Source organism: Salvelinus sp. IW2-2015, linkage group LG22 (genome assembly GCF_002910315.2).
Source record: "Salvelinus sp. IW2-2015 linkage group LG22, ASM291031v2, whole genome shotgun sequence".
In the NCBI taxonomy this organism is placed as follows: Eukaryota; Metazoa; Chordata; class Actinopteri; order Salmoniformes; family Salmonidae; genus Salvelinus; species Salvelinus sp. IW2-2015.
In genome coordinates, this window is record NC_036862.1 from 13,978,757 (window position 1) to 13,996,030 (window position 17,274).

The following is a 17,274-nucleotide window of genomic DNA, read 5'->3' on the forward strand; positions in this document are numbered from 1 at the left end:
TGCTCAAAACTGCTCAAAAGGCCTATGTTTAATTGGTTGGCCCATATGCAGAATGTGCGCATCAACTGTGTTTGTGCTTCACTGAACTTTAAAAACTGCTGTTTAATGCTTAGCCAAAGATTTAATAGTCTGTGTGATGAATTTACTTTTAATTTGTTTTTGAATAATCTGTTGCTGCTTGCTATTTAGCCTACAATACATTACCAATAGTTAATTGCGCCCAAGAGCGCGCCTCACAGGATCCCCTTTCACTTTCTTCATTCACAACCTTCACCTCCCCTCCCTTCTCCACCCAGACTGTTTGCGAGCCTCCTCGACTCCAGAAACAGTTCGCAGTAAGAGGTTTACCTGTTCTTATACTAACAAGAGAAGCTGACGCCTTAACGGTGGACTATAGACAGCTCCGTGATTCGTCCTTATGGAAATATAGCTATTCCTGTACAAGGTAGGCAAGTATTATTTACTTCTTTTAGACTATTATTACGAAATTAAAACAGTTATTTTCCAAGTATTTTTGTCACTTGTCCGTTCTGTGTCCGAATATCTCTCACCTAAGTTATAATAARACATCGGTTCTATTTCACCAGCCGGCATGCCTGCAAATTAGAAAACAGTTTATACCGCTGTTTTTTTTATTTATTACTAATACCAAAATCAAAATGTGTTGAAATGACTTATTCACATGAGATGAGCAGTTTAAATGTGCGTAATTTGGTAACATGGATACAATTCGATATATTGGAACCACTGTCTGCATCTGATTARGATGGATCTAACATRTTAAGAAGATTACAAGCTTATATATAACAGGGTTTTCCACTAACAAAACTATCCAGTGTGAGCCACGCGACCCTCACAAAATGAGTCGGTGAGAAGGCCACTTTAAAGTCAGTTGTTTGCTATAAACGTGTTCGTACTTTTGTTTGGGTATATTCCTTATAATCATTTAATACTGTAGCCTACATCGTCACATTATTTACAGCCTTTTATAGTAGCCATCTGTCATACCCTAATCAATGGCCTCTTGAATAAACTCGAACGGTTACTCCTTCAAGCGTGTGTCCTATATGCCTACAAACGTAAACCGTTTGTAGGCTTATGCATTGCTCTCTTGGAAAATAATCGCGTTTAAAATAGCCGAGTTGTGTGTGGGGATTATCAGGTCTACAGTGGTAGCCTACCAAATAGTTAACTGGGGGATGTCCGGGAATTGGATGATCTCAGAGCCTAAATATTACATAAGGCTTGTGTCCGTACAACCCACCCACTGGACACAGACGTCAATTCAACGTCTATTCAACATAATTTCAATGACGTGGAAACAACGTTGATTCAACCAGTATGTTCCCAGTGGGCAGGAACAAATGGGTCTGAGTGAGACTCTGTTACTCAAGGTCACAAGAAGCTGGGACCTTAATCACGACAATAAATCAGAGCCTGTCTCGCTCCAAGCACAAGCATTTCGCTACACTCGCATTAACATCTGCTAACCATGTGTACGTGACCAATACAATTTGATTTGATTTGCAATCTAATTTCAAACCCAGAAATCTGTTTTCCACAAACCAGATGACAAATTACATTGGCCATACATTTAGATGCTTACGCATTACCTCATCAACATMGAACGGATTGAATTCACTGCTGGCATGAGTAAATTATACGGTCTAGGTAGGCTACAGAATATACACAGCAATATGCACAACATAGATGAATGATGCTAAAATTGACAGGGAATACATTTGCGCAAAAGCCTGAGTATTCCCCTTTTCCAAAAACGTCTGGATAATGTCTTACGCCCACTGCAAAATACACTATTAGCATGATTTAATAGATTGGGCATTGGGTTATTTTGTTGGTCTGGTTATATTGCAAAAACACATTGGTCACCAAAAGAGAGAAAAACTAAGCAAAAGGTCAACCACATTACGCAAAACGCATTCTGATTAGGGGAACCACGTGCCATTAGGATGGCCGAATTAGGAATTTCAGGACAAGGAATGATTCACAATTTCTTAATAGCTACTTTCCTTGGTCGACTAGAGATGTAACAAGGAGTGCGGAACTGTCGCTATAATGGTATAACCTTCTGATACACAAAGCAAATTGAGACCATATGTGGCGGAAAGAAACTACAAACAGATGTTTGACTTGAACAACTATGTTACATATGTGTCCAGGAAAATAATAACAAAATATATCATACATTTTTTTATTTTAAAGGCCCATTGCAGTCAGAAACGTGATTTTCCCGTGTTTTATATATATTTCCACACTATGAGTTTGGAAATATACTTAGAAATTGTGAAAAGGATGATAATGCCATTTTAGTGTAATAGCTGTTTGAAAAGAAAACGTGACATTTCAGCCTGTTTTGGTGGGATGGAGTTTTGGTGACATCACCAGGCGTAAATGAGTTAATTGACCAATAAGAAAGTGAATTCCAAACCTCTTGCCAATAACAGCTAGTTTTCAGTTTTCCCCTCTCCGCTCAGCCCACTCTCCAAATTCTTGCTTGAGAAATTGCTCTTTGCTAAGAAGCTATTTTTGTTTATTTTTTACCATTTTAATTGAACACAATCACTGTAAGATACTTCATTGTTACCCAGAAATGATTTGAGATTGATATTTAAAAAAATTTGGGACAATTTGGCCGGGGTAGGGAGGCATTGTAAATAAGCATTTGTCCTTAACTGACTTGCCTAGTTAAATAAAGGTTCAAAAGAGTGGAGCAGGACATCATTGTCATGCAGTGCCAGGACTGTCAGAATGCATGGGCCAGCACTTTATCCCTATTGTGTTTGACAACCGGCATGTTTATAGATTCACTTCCCTGCATACAATCTGAGACACATGATATAAGGGTGAAATATTGTTTACTTCCAACTCAAGAAGGAAGATTCAATCTCTCTGTCTCAGAYAATAGTAGGCTGTTTGTATCTTATCTGATGTTGTGTCGCAGAAATGGTATAGTACTTTCACGATCAGCCCCCATCTGATTTCTCTACACAGTGACACAATACCTTGTCACAATGTGGCCAATGACTCTGRGGTCAATTAACACTGTAAAAATCATCACCAACAAGTCTCAACATCTCTCCTCTTACAAAGATCTCAAGCAGCTTTATATGTGAAGCTAATGTGGTAAAATTCACATGACGGTTAGAGATGCCAGGAGTCGACTGGCTGCAGAAGAAAATGTGTAACATTTCAACACATATCAAGTGAGACAATAGTACTATAACTCATACAGGATATGATTCATACACAAATCCCCTCAATTCTTATTAGATATTCACATTGTTTTAACATATAAACACGTGACTCATGATGAAGAAGGTTTTCAGAAGGCGTAAAGTCCTAGGATTGGTGGGGATTCCATTAACTGAGATGATTAACGATAATGTCGTCAGCTGAATGCAGTCAGCAGTATCATCAGCTGAATGCAGTCAGCAGTATCATCAGCTGAATGCAGTCAGCAGTATCATCAGCTGAATGCAGTCAGCAGTATCATCAGCTGAATGCAGTCAGCAGTATCATCAGCTGAATGCAGTCAGCAGTATCATCAGCTGAATGCAGTCAGCAGTATCATCAGCTGAATGCAGTCAGCAGTATCATCAGCTGAATGCAGTCAGCAGTATCATCAGCTGAATGCAGTCAGCAGTATCATCAGTGAGTCAGCTTAGAGCACAGCCACGAACTACACTACATTACCAAAAGTATGTAGACACCTGCTCGTCGAACATCTCATTCCAAAATCATGGGCATTAATATGGAGTTGATCCCCCCCTTTGTTGCTATAACAGACCCACTCTTCTGGGAAGGCTTTCCACTAGATGTTGGAACATTGCTGCGGGACTTGCTTCCATTCAGCCACAAGAGCATTAGTGAGGTCGGACACTGATATTGTGCAATTAGGCCTGGCTCGCAGTCGGTGTTCCAATTCATCCCAAAGGTATTCGATGGGGTTTAGGTCAGGGCTCTGTGCAGGCCAGTTAAGTAATTTCACACCGATCTCAACAAACCCTTTCTGTATGGACCTTGCTTTGTGCACAAGGGCATTGTCATGCTGAAACAGGAAAGGACCTTCCTCAAACTGTTGCCACAAAGTTGGAAGCACAGAATCATCTAAAATGTCATTGTATACTGTAGCGTTAGGATTTCCCTTCACTGAAACTAAGGGCCCTAGCCTGAAATATGATAAACAGTCCCAGACCATTATTCCTTCTCCACCAAACTTTACAGTAGTGTTTCCTGGCATCTGCCAAACCCAGATTCGTCCGTCGGACTGCCAGATGGTGAAGCTTGATTCATCACTCCAGAGAACGCGTTTGCACTGCTCCAGAGTCCAATTACGGCGAGCTTTACATCATGACATTACACATGGTGATCTTAGGCTTGTGTGCGGCTGCTCGGACATGGAAACCCATTTCATGAATCTCCCGACGAACAGTTCAGCACTCGGCGGCCCAGTTCTGTGAGCTTGTGTGGCCTACCACTTCGCGGCTGAGCCGTTGTTGCTCATAGACGTTTCCACTTCACAATAACAGCAATTACAGTTGACATGGACAGCTCGAGCAGAGCAGAAATTTGACTGACTTGTTGGAAACGTGGCATCCTATGACGGTTCCACGTTGAAAGTCACTGAGCTCTTCGGTAACGCCATTCGACTGCAAATGTTTGTCTATGGAGATTGCATGGCTGTGTGCTCGATTTTATACACCTGTAAGCAACTGGTGTGGCTATAATAGCCACAACCATTTTTAAAGGGGTGTCCACATAGTTTTGTATCTACAGTGCATTCGGAAAATAATCAGACCCCTTGACTTTTTCCACATTTTGTTACAGCGTTATTCTGAAATTGATTAAATAAAATTTTATTAAATTTCCTCAGCAATCTATGCACAATACCCCATAATGACAAAGCGAAAACAGGTTTTAGGAAATTTTAACAAATGTATTAAAAACAAAAAACATAAATACCTTATTTACATAAGTATTCTTTGCTATGAGACTCGAAATTGAGCCCAGGTSCATCCTGTTAACATTGATCATCCTTGAGATGTTTCTACAACTTGATTGGAGTCCACCTGTGGTAAATTCTATTGATTGGACATGATTTGGAAAAGCACACACCTGTCTATATAAGGTCCCACAGTTGACAGTGCATGTCAGGGCAAAAACCAACCCATGACCCATGAGGTCGAAGGAATTGTCCATAGAGCTCCGAGACAGGATTACATTTTTTTTGTTAATCTTTATTTAACTAGGCAAGTCAGTTAATAACAAATTCTTATTTACAATGCCGGCCTACCCCGGATAACACTGGCCACCGCCCTATGGGACTCCCAATCATGGCCAGATGTGATGCAACCTGGATTCAAACCAGGAACTGCAGTGATGCCTCTTGCACTGAGATGCAGTGTCTTAGACAACTGCGCCACTCGGGAGCCCCCAATTTCCTCAATTTTGTTTAGGCACAGATCTGGAGAAGGGTACCAAACAAATTCTGTAGCATTGAAGGTCCCCAAGTACACAGTGACCTCCATCATTCTTAAATGGAAGAAGTTTGGAACCACCAAGACTCGTCCTAGAGCTGGCCGCCCAGCAAAACTGAGCAATCGGGGGAGAAGGGCCTTGGTCAGGGAGGAAACCAAGAATCGGATGTTCACTCTGACAGGGCTCTAGGGATCCTGTGTGGAGATGGCAGAACCTCCCAGAAAGACAACCATCTCTGCAGCATTCCACCAATTAGGCCTTTATGGTAGTGGCCAGACGGAAATCACTCCTCAGTAAAAGGCACATGGCAGCCTGCTATGAGTTTACCAAAAGGTACCCAACGACTCTCAGACCATGAGAAACAAGATTCTCTGGTCTGATGAAACCAAGATTGAACTCTTTGGCCTGAATGCCAAGCGTCAGGTATGGAGGAAACCTGGCACCATCCCTACGGTGAAGCATGGTGGTGGCAGCATCACGCTGTGGGAATGTTTTTCAGCGGCAGGGACTGGGAGACTTGTCAGGATCGAGGCAAATATGAATGGAGCAAAGTACAGAGAGATCTTTGATGAAAACCTGCTCCAGAGTGCTCAGGACCTCAGACTGGGGTGAAGGTTCACCTTCCAACAGGACAACGACCCTAAGCACACAGCCAAGACAACACAGGAGTGGCTTCGGGACAAGTGTCTGAATGTCCTTGAGTGGCCCAGCCAGAACATCTCTGGAGAGACCTGAAAATAGCTGTGCAGCAATGCTCCCAATCCAACCTGACAGAGCTTGAGAGGATCTGCAGAGAAGAATGGGAGAAACTCCCCAAATATAGGTGTGCCAAGCTTGTAGCGTCATACTCAAGGCTGTAATCGCTGTAATCGTGGCCAAAGGTGCTTCAACAAAGTACCGAGTAAAGGGTCTGAATACTTTATGTAAATGTGATATCTGTTCATTTAATTTTTATAAATGAGCAAAAATGTCTACAAAACTTTTTCGCTTTGTCATTATGGGGTATTGTGTGTAGATTGATGAGTAAAAAAAAAAAAGTCATACATTTTAGAATATGGCTGTAACGTAACAAAATGTGGAAATAAGGATGCTATGCAAAAGCCAACAGATCATGATGATCGTGATTTTTTTATGTCTGTTATCCAAATGGACTTTGAAGAAAAAGTCTACAGTTAACATGCATTTAAATGCTTCTTAGTGTAATGTGCATACAGCTCTGGAGAATAAAAGTGTTAGTTTTGTATGTAAAGTGTTAGTTTTGAAGGTTAATCTCTCTTGCTCCCTCAGTATGTACGCAGCTGTATAATACGCAATGTTTGTCTCAGCAACGGAACCACAAAGAGGCCCTGATAACAGGTTCCCACACAGGGAGACGCACACAAAATCTTTTGAACAAACAACTTCCTTGGCAAATTGTGTTTCCACAAAAGCCTAGGAAGTCTTTGGAATGTGCAATGAATTCATGAGGGTGTATGATTTAATGTGTGATTCACTGCAACACCCCACACAAACCTCAAATCAGCACACATCATCTGCCATGTTAAACTAAAGGCATTTTGTGCGTTTTCAGCCAGTCCCCCTCAGCAAACACACAGATTCATGAAGTGTTTCCCCTTGTATTTCTGTCCTCTGGCTCCAAGGGTGTAAATCTTTCTCTGTCTTTCTCTCTGTGTCTCCACAGACCTCCAAGCCTAGCGTTTTGATGTCACATTCCCAAAGCAACTGAGCCTCGTCAGAGAATCAGCAGACATAAAGGCAGCCAAAGGATTCTTCATCTTCAGAGAGGCCAAAAGATAAGGAAGAAGGGAGGCTTTGAAGCTGGAACACCCACCACCCTGACTGAATAATGGTGACTTTTTGAGTGTGTGTTGATCTCCGGTCAAGGCCTACATGACACTGTGATCACCAAGAAGTGGACAAAGTAAGGACAAGGATAAACAATAAAAATCACTTTTGTCTGGCATATCATTAAAAGGAGGTGCAAATCTTATCACTGAGAGACGATCCCCTCACACACTGAATTCTGGGAAACAGAATGCCAGCCAAGACGCCCATGTACTTAAAGACTACCACACCCAAGCGGGGGAAGAAGCTCAAGCCACGAGACGTCTTGTCCAGTGACATGATTAGCCCCCCGCTAGGGGACATGCGCCACAGTGCCCATGTCGGGCCGGAGGGGGAGGGCGACATGTTCGGAGACGTGGGCTTTTTGCAGGGCAAGATGGACATGTTGCCCGCCCTGAATGGCTTACCACGCTCCCACAGTATGGAGAGGCAGCTGGAAGAGGCCTACCCCATGAACGACAAAGGATCCAACCACTCTTGTAACAACCACCGCAACCCCTACCACCACTCCACCAGCATGCTGAAGAGCACCATCTCCATGCCTGTGTTCATCGCCCATGAGCAGGCCCCGCCCAAGCCGCCTCGGCTTCACCTGGAGGACTCGACCCCCCCGTCCCAGCAGCAACAGTACCAACCTCAGCCAAACAACCATAACCAAAACCAGCAGAAGCATTACTCTATTTCTGTGTGTGACCAGGGTGTCGGCTGCTACATGGACCCCTGCCACGAACTTAGCTACTCTGCCTCCTTCAGGCACCTGGTGCCCTCCTCCGGCTCCTTCTCAGAGGTTTCCTCAGAGGACTCCATGTCAGAGAGCTGTGGCCCCCTGGACCCTCGGAGGGGGCTGAGCCTGGATTCAGATGCTGGCCTGAGCAATGAGGACCTGGGGAGCGAGCGGAGTGAGTCACCCACCGTGTGCCCTAGGTTCTCTCCCGGCGTCTCCCGCTCAGAGTCCCTGATGGGCTTGGATCTCGACCTGGGGCCGTCCATCCTGGAGGACGTGCTGAGGATCATGGACCGCTACAAGAGTATTGATGACCGCTGTGAGTTGTGAGCAGAGGGAGGAAAGGGGCTTAGACACCGCTGTGCAGAGAGGTGTCTGGGACACTTTTATTGCCATCCTCCATATAGCCTAATGATGATTGGGCTGGTCCAACAAACAGACAGAGACAGAGGATAGTGCCAGGTCTGACGGGCACAAACGCTGGGACTGTGGGACTATATAATATCCAGACTGGATACACAGCAGCTTCAGAACCAACCATTTGTCTTTTGATATTCAGATTCACAATGGTGGAGAGACAATAATTTCTCCCACCCAAATGCTGTCTACATTTTCGCAGACTATCATTTGACATGTTTTTCAGCATTTCACTATTGTTAGGGTTCATAAATCATACTTCACTAACTCCCTAAGTAAGCTCTGTAGTTTTCTGATAGGATGACGTAGTTGCCTAAAAATACAATTCATGTGCTTTTGATATTCTTCCAGGCACATTTTWAAAAATTCTGTGTGTACCTCTGTGAGGAATTTTACTGTTTTATGTCAGGACAACACTGTCAAGAATGGAGTATTCTATGTATTAGGTTGCCATCTAGTGGCAGGTAATGACACCAAAATGCAACCGTTCTAGCAGGGCAAAAAACTGAGGTCAAAATGTTTTTTTGTGCATTAGAATCAAAGTATGAGAAATGTGCAGCTTCTTCAAAATTCTTTAAATATAGTGGGATGACCAGAGAAAGTTCACATTTTGTAACAGCGGTGCAATTTCTGGACTTGCATCAAATCCTTCAGCATTTTATTATATTGCGTTGATATATTACAGTGTATTTCAAATTGTTATGTACTGTATATTACTGTAATGTATTAAATAAATATGTAAATTAGATGCTGTACCATCCCTTTTTTATATATAGTACCAGTCAAAAGTTACTCATTCAAGTGTTTTTCTTTATTTTTACTATTTTCTACACAGTAAAATAATAGTGAATACATCAAAACTATGAAATAACACATATGGAATCGTGTGGTAACCAAAAAAGTGTTAAACAAATCAAAATATATTTTATATTTGAGATTCTTCAAAGTAGCCACCCTTGGCCTTGATGACAGCTTTGCACACTCTTGGCATTCTCTCAACCAGATTAATGAGGAATGCTTTTCCAACAGTCTTGGAGGAGTGCCCACATATGCTGAGCACTTATTTGCTGCTTTTCCTTCACTCTGTGGTCTAACTCATCCCAAACCATCTCAATTGGGTTGAGGTCAGGTGATTGTGGAGACCAGGTCATCTGATGCAGCACTCCATCACTCTCCTTCTTGGTCAAATAGCCCTTACACAGCCTGGAGGTGTGTTTTGGGTCATTGTCCTGTTGAAAAACAAATGATAGTCCCACAAAGTACAAACCAGATGGGATGGTGTATCGCTGCAGAATGCTGTGGTAGCCATGCTGGTTAAGTGTGCCTTGAATTCTAAATAAATCACATTGTCACCAGCAAAGCACCCCCACATCATCACACCTCCTCCATGCTTCACGGTGGGAATCACACATGCGGAGATCATCCGCTCACCTACTCTGCGTCTCACACAGACACGACGGTTGGAACCAAAAATCTCAAATTTGGACTCATCAGATCAAAGGACAGATTTCCACCAGTCTAATGTCCATTGCTTGTGTTTCTTGTCCCAAACAAATCTCTTCTTCTTATTGGTGTCCTTTAGTAGTGGTTTCTTTGCAGCAAATCGACCTTGAAGGCCTGATTCACGCAGTCTCCTCTGAACAGTTGATGTTGAGATGTGTCTGTTACTTGAACTCTGTGAAACATTTATTTGGGCTGTAATCTGAGGTGAAGTTAACTCTAATAAACTTATCCTCTGCAGCAGAGATAACTCTGGGTCTTCCTTTCCTGTGGCAGTCATCATGAGATCCAGTTTCATCATGTTGCTTGATGGTGTTTGCAACTGCACTTGAAGAAACTTTCAAAGTTCTTGAAATTTTCCGGATTGACTGACCTTCATGTCTTAACGTAATGATGGACTGTCGTTTCCCTTTGCTTATTTGAGCTGGACTTGGTATTTTACCAAATAGGGCTATCTTCTGCATACCACTCTACCTTGTCACAACGCAACTGATTGGCTCAAACGCATTAAGAAGGAAAGAAATTCCACAAATGAACTTTTAACAAAGCACACCTGTTAATTGGCGTCCTGAGTGGCGCAGCAGTCTAAGGCACTGCATCTCAGCACTAGAGGCGTCACTACAGACCCTGGTTCAATTCCAGACTGTATCACAAGTGGCTGTGATTGGGAGTCCTAAAGGGTGGCGCACTATTGGCCCAGTGTTGGCCGAGGTATGCCATCATTGTAAATAAGAATTTGTTCTTAACTGACTTGCCAAATAAAATCATTGAAATGCATTCCAGGTGACTACCTCATGAAGCTGGTTGAGAGAATGCCAAGAGTGTGCAAAGCTGTCATCAAGGCAAAGTGTSTCTACTTTGAAGAATTGTTTATGTTTAACACTTTTTTGGTTACTACATGATTCCATATGTGTTGCTTCATAGTTTTAATGTCTTCACTATTATTCTACAATGTAGAAGACAGTAAAAAAAATAAAGAAAAACCTTTGAATGAGTAGGTGTGTCCAAACTTTTGAGTGGTACTGTATGCGTATTTTTACATTCTTCAGAGGCTGTGCATCTCAACTCTGGGCCGGGGACCCAAAGGGGTACACATTCCCACACTCATACACCCAACCCCAAATGAGAGGCTTGATGGATCCCCAGGGCCAGGACCAAGAAACACAGCTCAAAGAAATATCATTCCTTTCTTAAACTGAAAATAAAGCACCATATTATTTTGTATATGAAATTTCCATAAACACATAATGAAGGGCTGATCTGCTCCCATAATTTGCTAAGTGATAACAGAACAGGGAAGATTGTAATTATGTAATGAAAAAATTAGATTTTGTCTTTGAAATGTGTGGGCCTGTATTGTGTTGTCGATAAATATAATTTCACTAAAAGAGTGGAATCTGAGGAAACTGCAACTTCTGGCTTATCTTTCCAATATTGAGGTCATCCCACCGCACCACCTATTGGGGGAGTGTGGGGTAAATTGAGCCAAATGGGCAAGTTAACCCACCCTTGTTTCTGGGAAACCATACACAAAATTCATAATTTGACCAAATATTTAGGAAAAGGTCATAATTTCATAGGCCTGGCCTATGTTAAAAGTGTAAAGAAATGAGGTGTGTTAAAATAAACGTAATATTATGAAAAGACAAAAAAGCGATTGTGTTGAATTGTGTTTGGGAAATAAATATCGACATGTTTTTAAAAAGGTAGTGGTATTTCATTCGGTACAGAAGATTTGTTGGCACGAYCAGCACTGCAGATATTAAGATGAGCGAGATGCAAGACTTAGCTCTCACACAGGCACACACACTATCTGCACGGGTTCACTTCATGCTGTTCACAGCGTGGTAGTCAGGGCACCAAAACAGCAGAGTAGTTGAGCCTGGCGCTTTAACGCTTTTAAATGTTGTGGAAATGTACTCATTTAGCTGTTTCCTTTCTGCATCTACGTCATATCGCTGAGTCTAACTTTAATTTACCATGTCCCGGGCTCAACTTACCCCATTCCCGGGTAAGTTGTGCCAAGAGACTACTCTTTTTGGACAAGGTACAGTATGTTTCCAAACTGTAAAGTTTACATGAATTTTGATTATCTCCAGGGATACAAAGGCCTGAAATATATGTAGATATCTTTGTTAAGGTTAGGAAAAGGGTTAGGGTTAGCTAAAATGCTAAAATTATCCCCGACTCGAAAATATCCAGCCACAACRAGGTCTGATCTGAAAACAGTCTTGTTTTCCACAAATGCAATTCAGGTCAAAATTGAACTCGATATTTGACTAGTTTAGGTCTGATTAAAGAAACGGTACGTACTTCCATTGAGGAACGCATACAAAACCCAATCAGAGAAGACCAAATGAATAGATCATAATTCTGCAACCAATCAGAGAAGCAAAAGGTGGGCCTTTGTGTAGATGGAGAATGTCTGAATAAATCTGACGTGTGGGCTAGCTAATTGAAGGGTTTTGTTTTGCCAATAAGTTAGCTAGGCATCTATTTATTGTGAAAAATGAAAAAAGTGCCTGACCCAAAGAAGCTGCTTGCTCATCGCTGCAAGACATCCTACCGAAATGAAGTGAGTGCTCGTGGCAGAGAGATTCTCAGACAGGGCAAAGTTAGTTAGCTAGCGCACGTAACGTTAGTAAACGTTACTAAATCCGCTCTTTGCTAACATAGTTAGCAGTTGGCTATCATAAGCTAGCTAGCTGGTTAAACTGTAAACATTGCACCATGCAATGTATGTTGGAACGAATTTAGCCACAGATGAATAGGGGCGTTAGCTAGGTAGTTATAGGTTTCTTTGATTTAGCTAATGGTACGTGCTGTCACAGCTCTGTTTTGGTAGCTAATGTTACCTGGCTAAATGCCCTTACTATTTCACTTACATGCATGTTTCTGTAATACCTTTATTCTAGGCTCAACATCGAAGGGTTGTTAGTCTATTTTCCTTATGACTACATTTACCCAGAGCAATATTCCTACATGCTGGAACTCAAGAGGACCCTGGATGCCAAGGTAACTAGAGAGACCCAGCAACATGCCAGTTGTTGTAGATCTATCCTAATGTTATGGCCCTATGCATGATTGTAACACATTGCTTATCCAAAGGGACATGGTGTTCTGGAGATGCCATCGGGAACTGGGAAAACCATCTCTCTTCTGTCATTGATTGTTGCATATCAGCGGGTGAGTCAAGATATGTCAGTTTCTCCGTCAGGACTCCATTGGACCATTTTGACAGTACACTTATACAGTGATCTCTCCTCTCTTTGACAGGAGTATCCCCTTGAAGTCACAAAGCTGATCTACTGTTCCCGAACTGTTCCTGAGATAGAGAAGGTGATCTCTCTCTTCTCCTACACCTTTGTGTGTGCTCCCCTGTCCTTGAAGAACATATGTTTCTCATCCCCTTCTCTGATGCCATGTTGCTCCCTTCTCCATCAGGTGGTGGAGGAGTTGAGGAAGCTTACGGAGTTCTATTCTAAGGAGACGGGAGAGAAGAACAACTTCCTGGCTCTGGCGCTCTCCTCTCGAAAAAACCTATGTGTTCACCCTGAGGTAGGTGTACCAGTAGCACATTTTATAGACCTCAATCAAGGGAGGTCTATGGGCTTAACAATCCCAAGCCTTGAAACATATACAGTATACTGACTGGTGTCTGCCTGTTTGGCATCGCTTTTTCCACGTTGGAGGGTATATCCTTGGACGGTTCTGTTTGGGAAGGAGTCGTTTGCATCACCGATCGGTGCCAGGAAAMAATTAAATCCAATTATTAGATTCTACTACTATCACCCCTCCAAATCAAACATGGATTCCAGTAGGGGTGTAAACGTTTAAACAAAGTTGGAATCCTTAACATTAAGAAGAAGAAACAAAAAATTCCCCCCACATAATTAAAATCACAGTGCAGTTATCACAAAACATCATTTTTTTTGTGGTGTAGCCTAACTAGATTTATATGTCTACAAAGACCTGGGCAAGGTTGTGTAATTTTTAAATAAAACCAAAGAGGAAGAGACTAACTTTAGGCTACTTTGGTGAATTTGCGAGGCATGCAAGACAAGACATTGCAAGATTCAGATTACCAAGACATATGCTCACGGCTGTCTTTCCCTTGTGCTGGCCTGCCTGTTCTTTCTCTTTGCTAATGACCCGTGTGTGTGTTCGGTCTGTTGCGTGTAGAATATCCTAGTTTAGGCTATTCATGGGACCAATGTCGCCGGGACGGGTATCTTGAGGCCAGTCTTGCCAGCACGGGGTAGGCTACTCTTCYTTTATGAGTGGGTGGGTGTGTTTTTGTCTCATAATATGAAATGACAGTAGGCTTCCAGTATAGCCTATATCGATTACCCTTTTCAGATATAATGGTTAGTGGCCCCTTAAAAGCACCTCTGCMACGACATGTTTGTTTGTCAGTTAGGGTAGGCTACACTACAGCTTTTTAAACGCCGACACAAAACCTTTGGAGACATGAACAGCATTTTATTTGTCTGTAAAGTAATGCTGCTTCTGAAGCGGGACTGACTTCGATCAGTAGGTGACCAGAACAGTCAATCCTAGCCTGCCTGCTGCCCACGCGTAGATCATTCTTTCCTAAAAAAATGGTACTTTAAGGTTTGTTAATTATTGCAACTTACCTAGACATTTAGTTGAAAGAAAGCACATCTATCCACCCTACCATAAATGGCAATGTTTATTGTTGTCAGGGTAACAATGGAATATTATATGCAGGAGCAGAATTCTACAATCTGAAAAGGTACAGACGCTTCTGAAAAGTCATCAGTTATCGACATGTTACTGTACTGCGTTCTATGTCTGTAAAGGGTCACGGTAGACAACTTTATTGCCCGGCCCTAGCAGTCAGTACACTGCCGACCAGTATATATTCACGATGACACCCACTAACCACGGTCCTGTAACACTCTTCAAACACATTTGTGTGTGGTCAAAATAGCAAATATTTTGTCCATGTCATGGTCCAAATTGCATGATTCTTTGTGTTCAGGTGAGCTCGTTACGCTTTGGGAAGGAGGTGGATGGGAAATGTCACAGCCTGACAGCATCATATATCCGCGCCCAACGGCACAGCAACCCAAGCCTGCCTTCCTGCCGTTTCTATGAGGTGAGGGGCTTGGGATTGTGACAAAGAGAGTGATCTGGAGACTTCCATGCCTCTGTCTGTCTGACTGACTATCTGCTTTAGGAGTTTGACGCTATGGGAAAGCAGGTGCCCCTCCCAGCTGGAGTCTACAACCTGGATGATATGAAGGACTTTGGGCGGAGGAAAGGCTGGTGCCCCTACTACCTAGCACGCTATTCGGTAAGAATAACCCTTTGTCATAGCTTCTGATGTTTTTCTTTTACAATTGTTTTTGTAGCATGTTATATTTGACAGCATTACTAAAGACGGTACAGTATGAAGATGGGCAGAAACTGATTCTCCAATAGAAATCCCGATCACCCTTTTAGGCAATATACTTTCGATATGAAGTTGTTTTTGATGAAAATGTGTCAGTTTACTTTCACAAGGTTGGAGTAATAACATTTAAGACATTGGCTCGGATCTAGGTTGTGCCTTTTACATTTTGAGAAAATTAACAAGTAAGGAAGAATTTTTCACTTCTCTCATTGACTTCTCAAACCCTGGTCTGCTTGGTCTGTTTCGCATGCGTTCCCGGAAGTCTTGCTATGTTGCGCCTCTGGGTTTAGAAACTCTCTGGCATTACTGTATGAAGGAGATGGACAAGTGAGGATGTTTTTCCTTTTTGCTTCTTTCCTTAACACATACAGATCKTCCATGCCAACATCATAGTTTACAGTTACCACTACCTCCTGGATCCAAAGATTGCAGACCTAGTATCAAAGGAGCTCTCCAAGAAATCGGTGGTTGTTTTTGATGAAGCACATAACATCGGTAAGGACATCCACCTGTTTCTTTATAATTTCTTTAAGTTAACCCACTGTTTCAAGCCTCCACAAGCTGATATTCCATCCTCTTCCTCAGACAACGTGTGCATCGACTCCATGAGTGTCAACATCACCAGGAGGACTCTGGACCGCAGTCAGGCCAACGTGGAGACCCTACAGAACACCATTCTCAAGTAAGGTCATCCACTCAGGGGTCTAGTGGAGAGCAGCACTAGATACACTAACATTTTCTGTGTACAAAGGAGAATGTACAAGGAGTCTATAATGAGACCGACTCAACCAGTTTGTTTTTCTTGCCCCAGAAGTGAAGAGTCTTGTGATGTCATCTCAACCGCTTGTCCTCTGCTGTAGGATAAAGGAGACAGACGCAGCCAAACTGAAAGAGGAATACAGACGATTGGTGGAGGGCCTGAAAGAGGCCAACGTTGCCAGGGAGACCGACATCTACATGTCCAATCCCGTGTTGCCAGATGAGATCCTCCAAGGTTAMCCCCCTGGAGTCCAGTTGAAAACAACCCAGTTATTGAATATTTGTTAATATTTGTATCGATTTATGCTCAAACAGGGTTTCATGTATCTACCTTTCCCTTTCTATATCCTGTCCTCCCTCTCCCGTAATGTCTTTTTTTACGTCTTTCCCCCATCCGCCTCCAGAGGCTGTGCCTGGCAGCATCCGCACGGCAGAGCACTTTGTGGGCTTCATGAAGCGTTTCCTGGAGTACCTGAAGTCCAGGCTGAGGATTCACCATGTAATGCAGGAGAGCGCTCCCCAGTTCCTCAAAGACATCTTTGAGAAGGTCTGCATTGACCGCAAGCCCCTCAGGTGACTTCTACAGTACATTTGTGTTAGTTTTGTATAGCCTGGTGCCCTTGGTTGGTGGAGTTTTCCACTTTAGGACCATGGAGATTTCTATTTTAGGACCAATGGAATAGCCCTAACATGTGCAAACTCCGTCCACCAGGGCACCAGGGAATGCAAAAGGAATGCTCCTAGACTTAAGACTCCATCGTGGATTATGTCTCTTGGGAACATTGAAATAAGTTTCTAGTAACTCCTCACTCCTTAATTCTTATATGACATATCTATTTGTTTCTCTAGATTCTGTGCCGAGAGGTTGCGTTCGTTGCTGAGGACTTTAGAGATAGCGGACATCGCAGACTTCTCAGCCATCACCCTCATCTTACAGAAAACGTTTGACCTCTGTCATTGCCAACAAAGGGTATATAACAAAGATGTTAGATAAACTTTTGTTATTGACCAAATACTTATTTCCACCATAATTTGCAAATAAATTCATTAAAAATCCACAATGTGATTTTCTGGATTCTTTTCTCTAATTTTGTTCTCCATAGTTGAAGTT

General features: G+C 42.6%; 2 protein-coding genes across 2 annotated transcripts in view; both read left to right on the forward strand.

Annotated features, from left to right (window-relative positions):
- The first annotated feature begins 294 nt into the window (after positions 1-294).
- Positions 295-8,495, forward strand: LOC111982521 (cdc42 effector protein 2). The gene is made up of 2 exons (XM_024014079.2): positions 295-445; positions 7,181-8,495. Exon 2 carries the CDS (start codon positions 7,535-7,537, stop codon positions 8,396-8,398), a length of 864 nt encoding a protein of 287 aa, XP_023869847.1. The 5' UTR covers positions 295-445; positions 7,181-7,534; the 3' UTR covers positions 8,399-8,495.
- Positions 8,496-12,376: 3,881 nt separating this feature from the next.
- LOC111949639 (general transcription and DNA repair factor IIH helicase subunit XPD) overlaps positions 12,377-17,274 on the forward strand; it is an 11,351-nt gene continuing 6,453 nt past the window's right edge. The window contains exons 1-12 of the mRNA XM_023966978.2: positions 12,377-12,560; positions 12,901-13,000; positions 13,094-13,171; positions 13,262-13,324; positions 13,430-13,543; positions 14,991-15,107; positions 15,189-15,305; positions 15,776-15,899; positions 15,990-16,086; positions 16,265-16,398; positions 16,568-16,736; positions 17,013-17,116. Coding sequence (XP_023822746.1) covers positions 12,556-12,560; positions 12,901-13,000; positions 13,094-13,171; positions 13,262-13,324; positions 13,430-13,543; positions 14,991-15,107; positions 15,189-15,305; positions 15,776-15,899; positions 15,990-16,086; positions 16,265-16,398; positions 16,568-16,736; positions 17,013-17,116 — 1,222 coding nt within the window. The 5' untranslated portion in view covers positions 12,377-12,555. The remainder of the gene's footprint in view (positions 12,561-12,900; positions 13,001-13,093; positions 13,172-13,261; positions 13,325-13,429; positions 13,544-14,990; positions 15,108-15,188; positions 15,306-15,775; positions 15,900-15,989; positions 16,087-16,264; positions 16,399-16,567; positions 16,737-17,012; positions 17,117-17,274) is intronic.

Coding starts and splice junctions, on each gene's coding strand:
- LOC111982521 (XM_024014079.2), top strand. CDS start 7,535: ATGCCAGCCAAGACGCCCATGTACTTAAAGACTACCACACCCAAGCGG.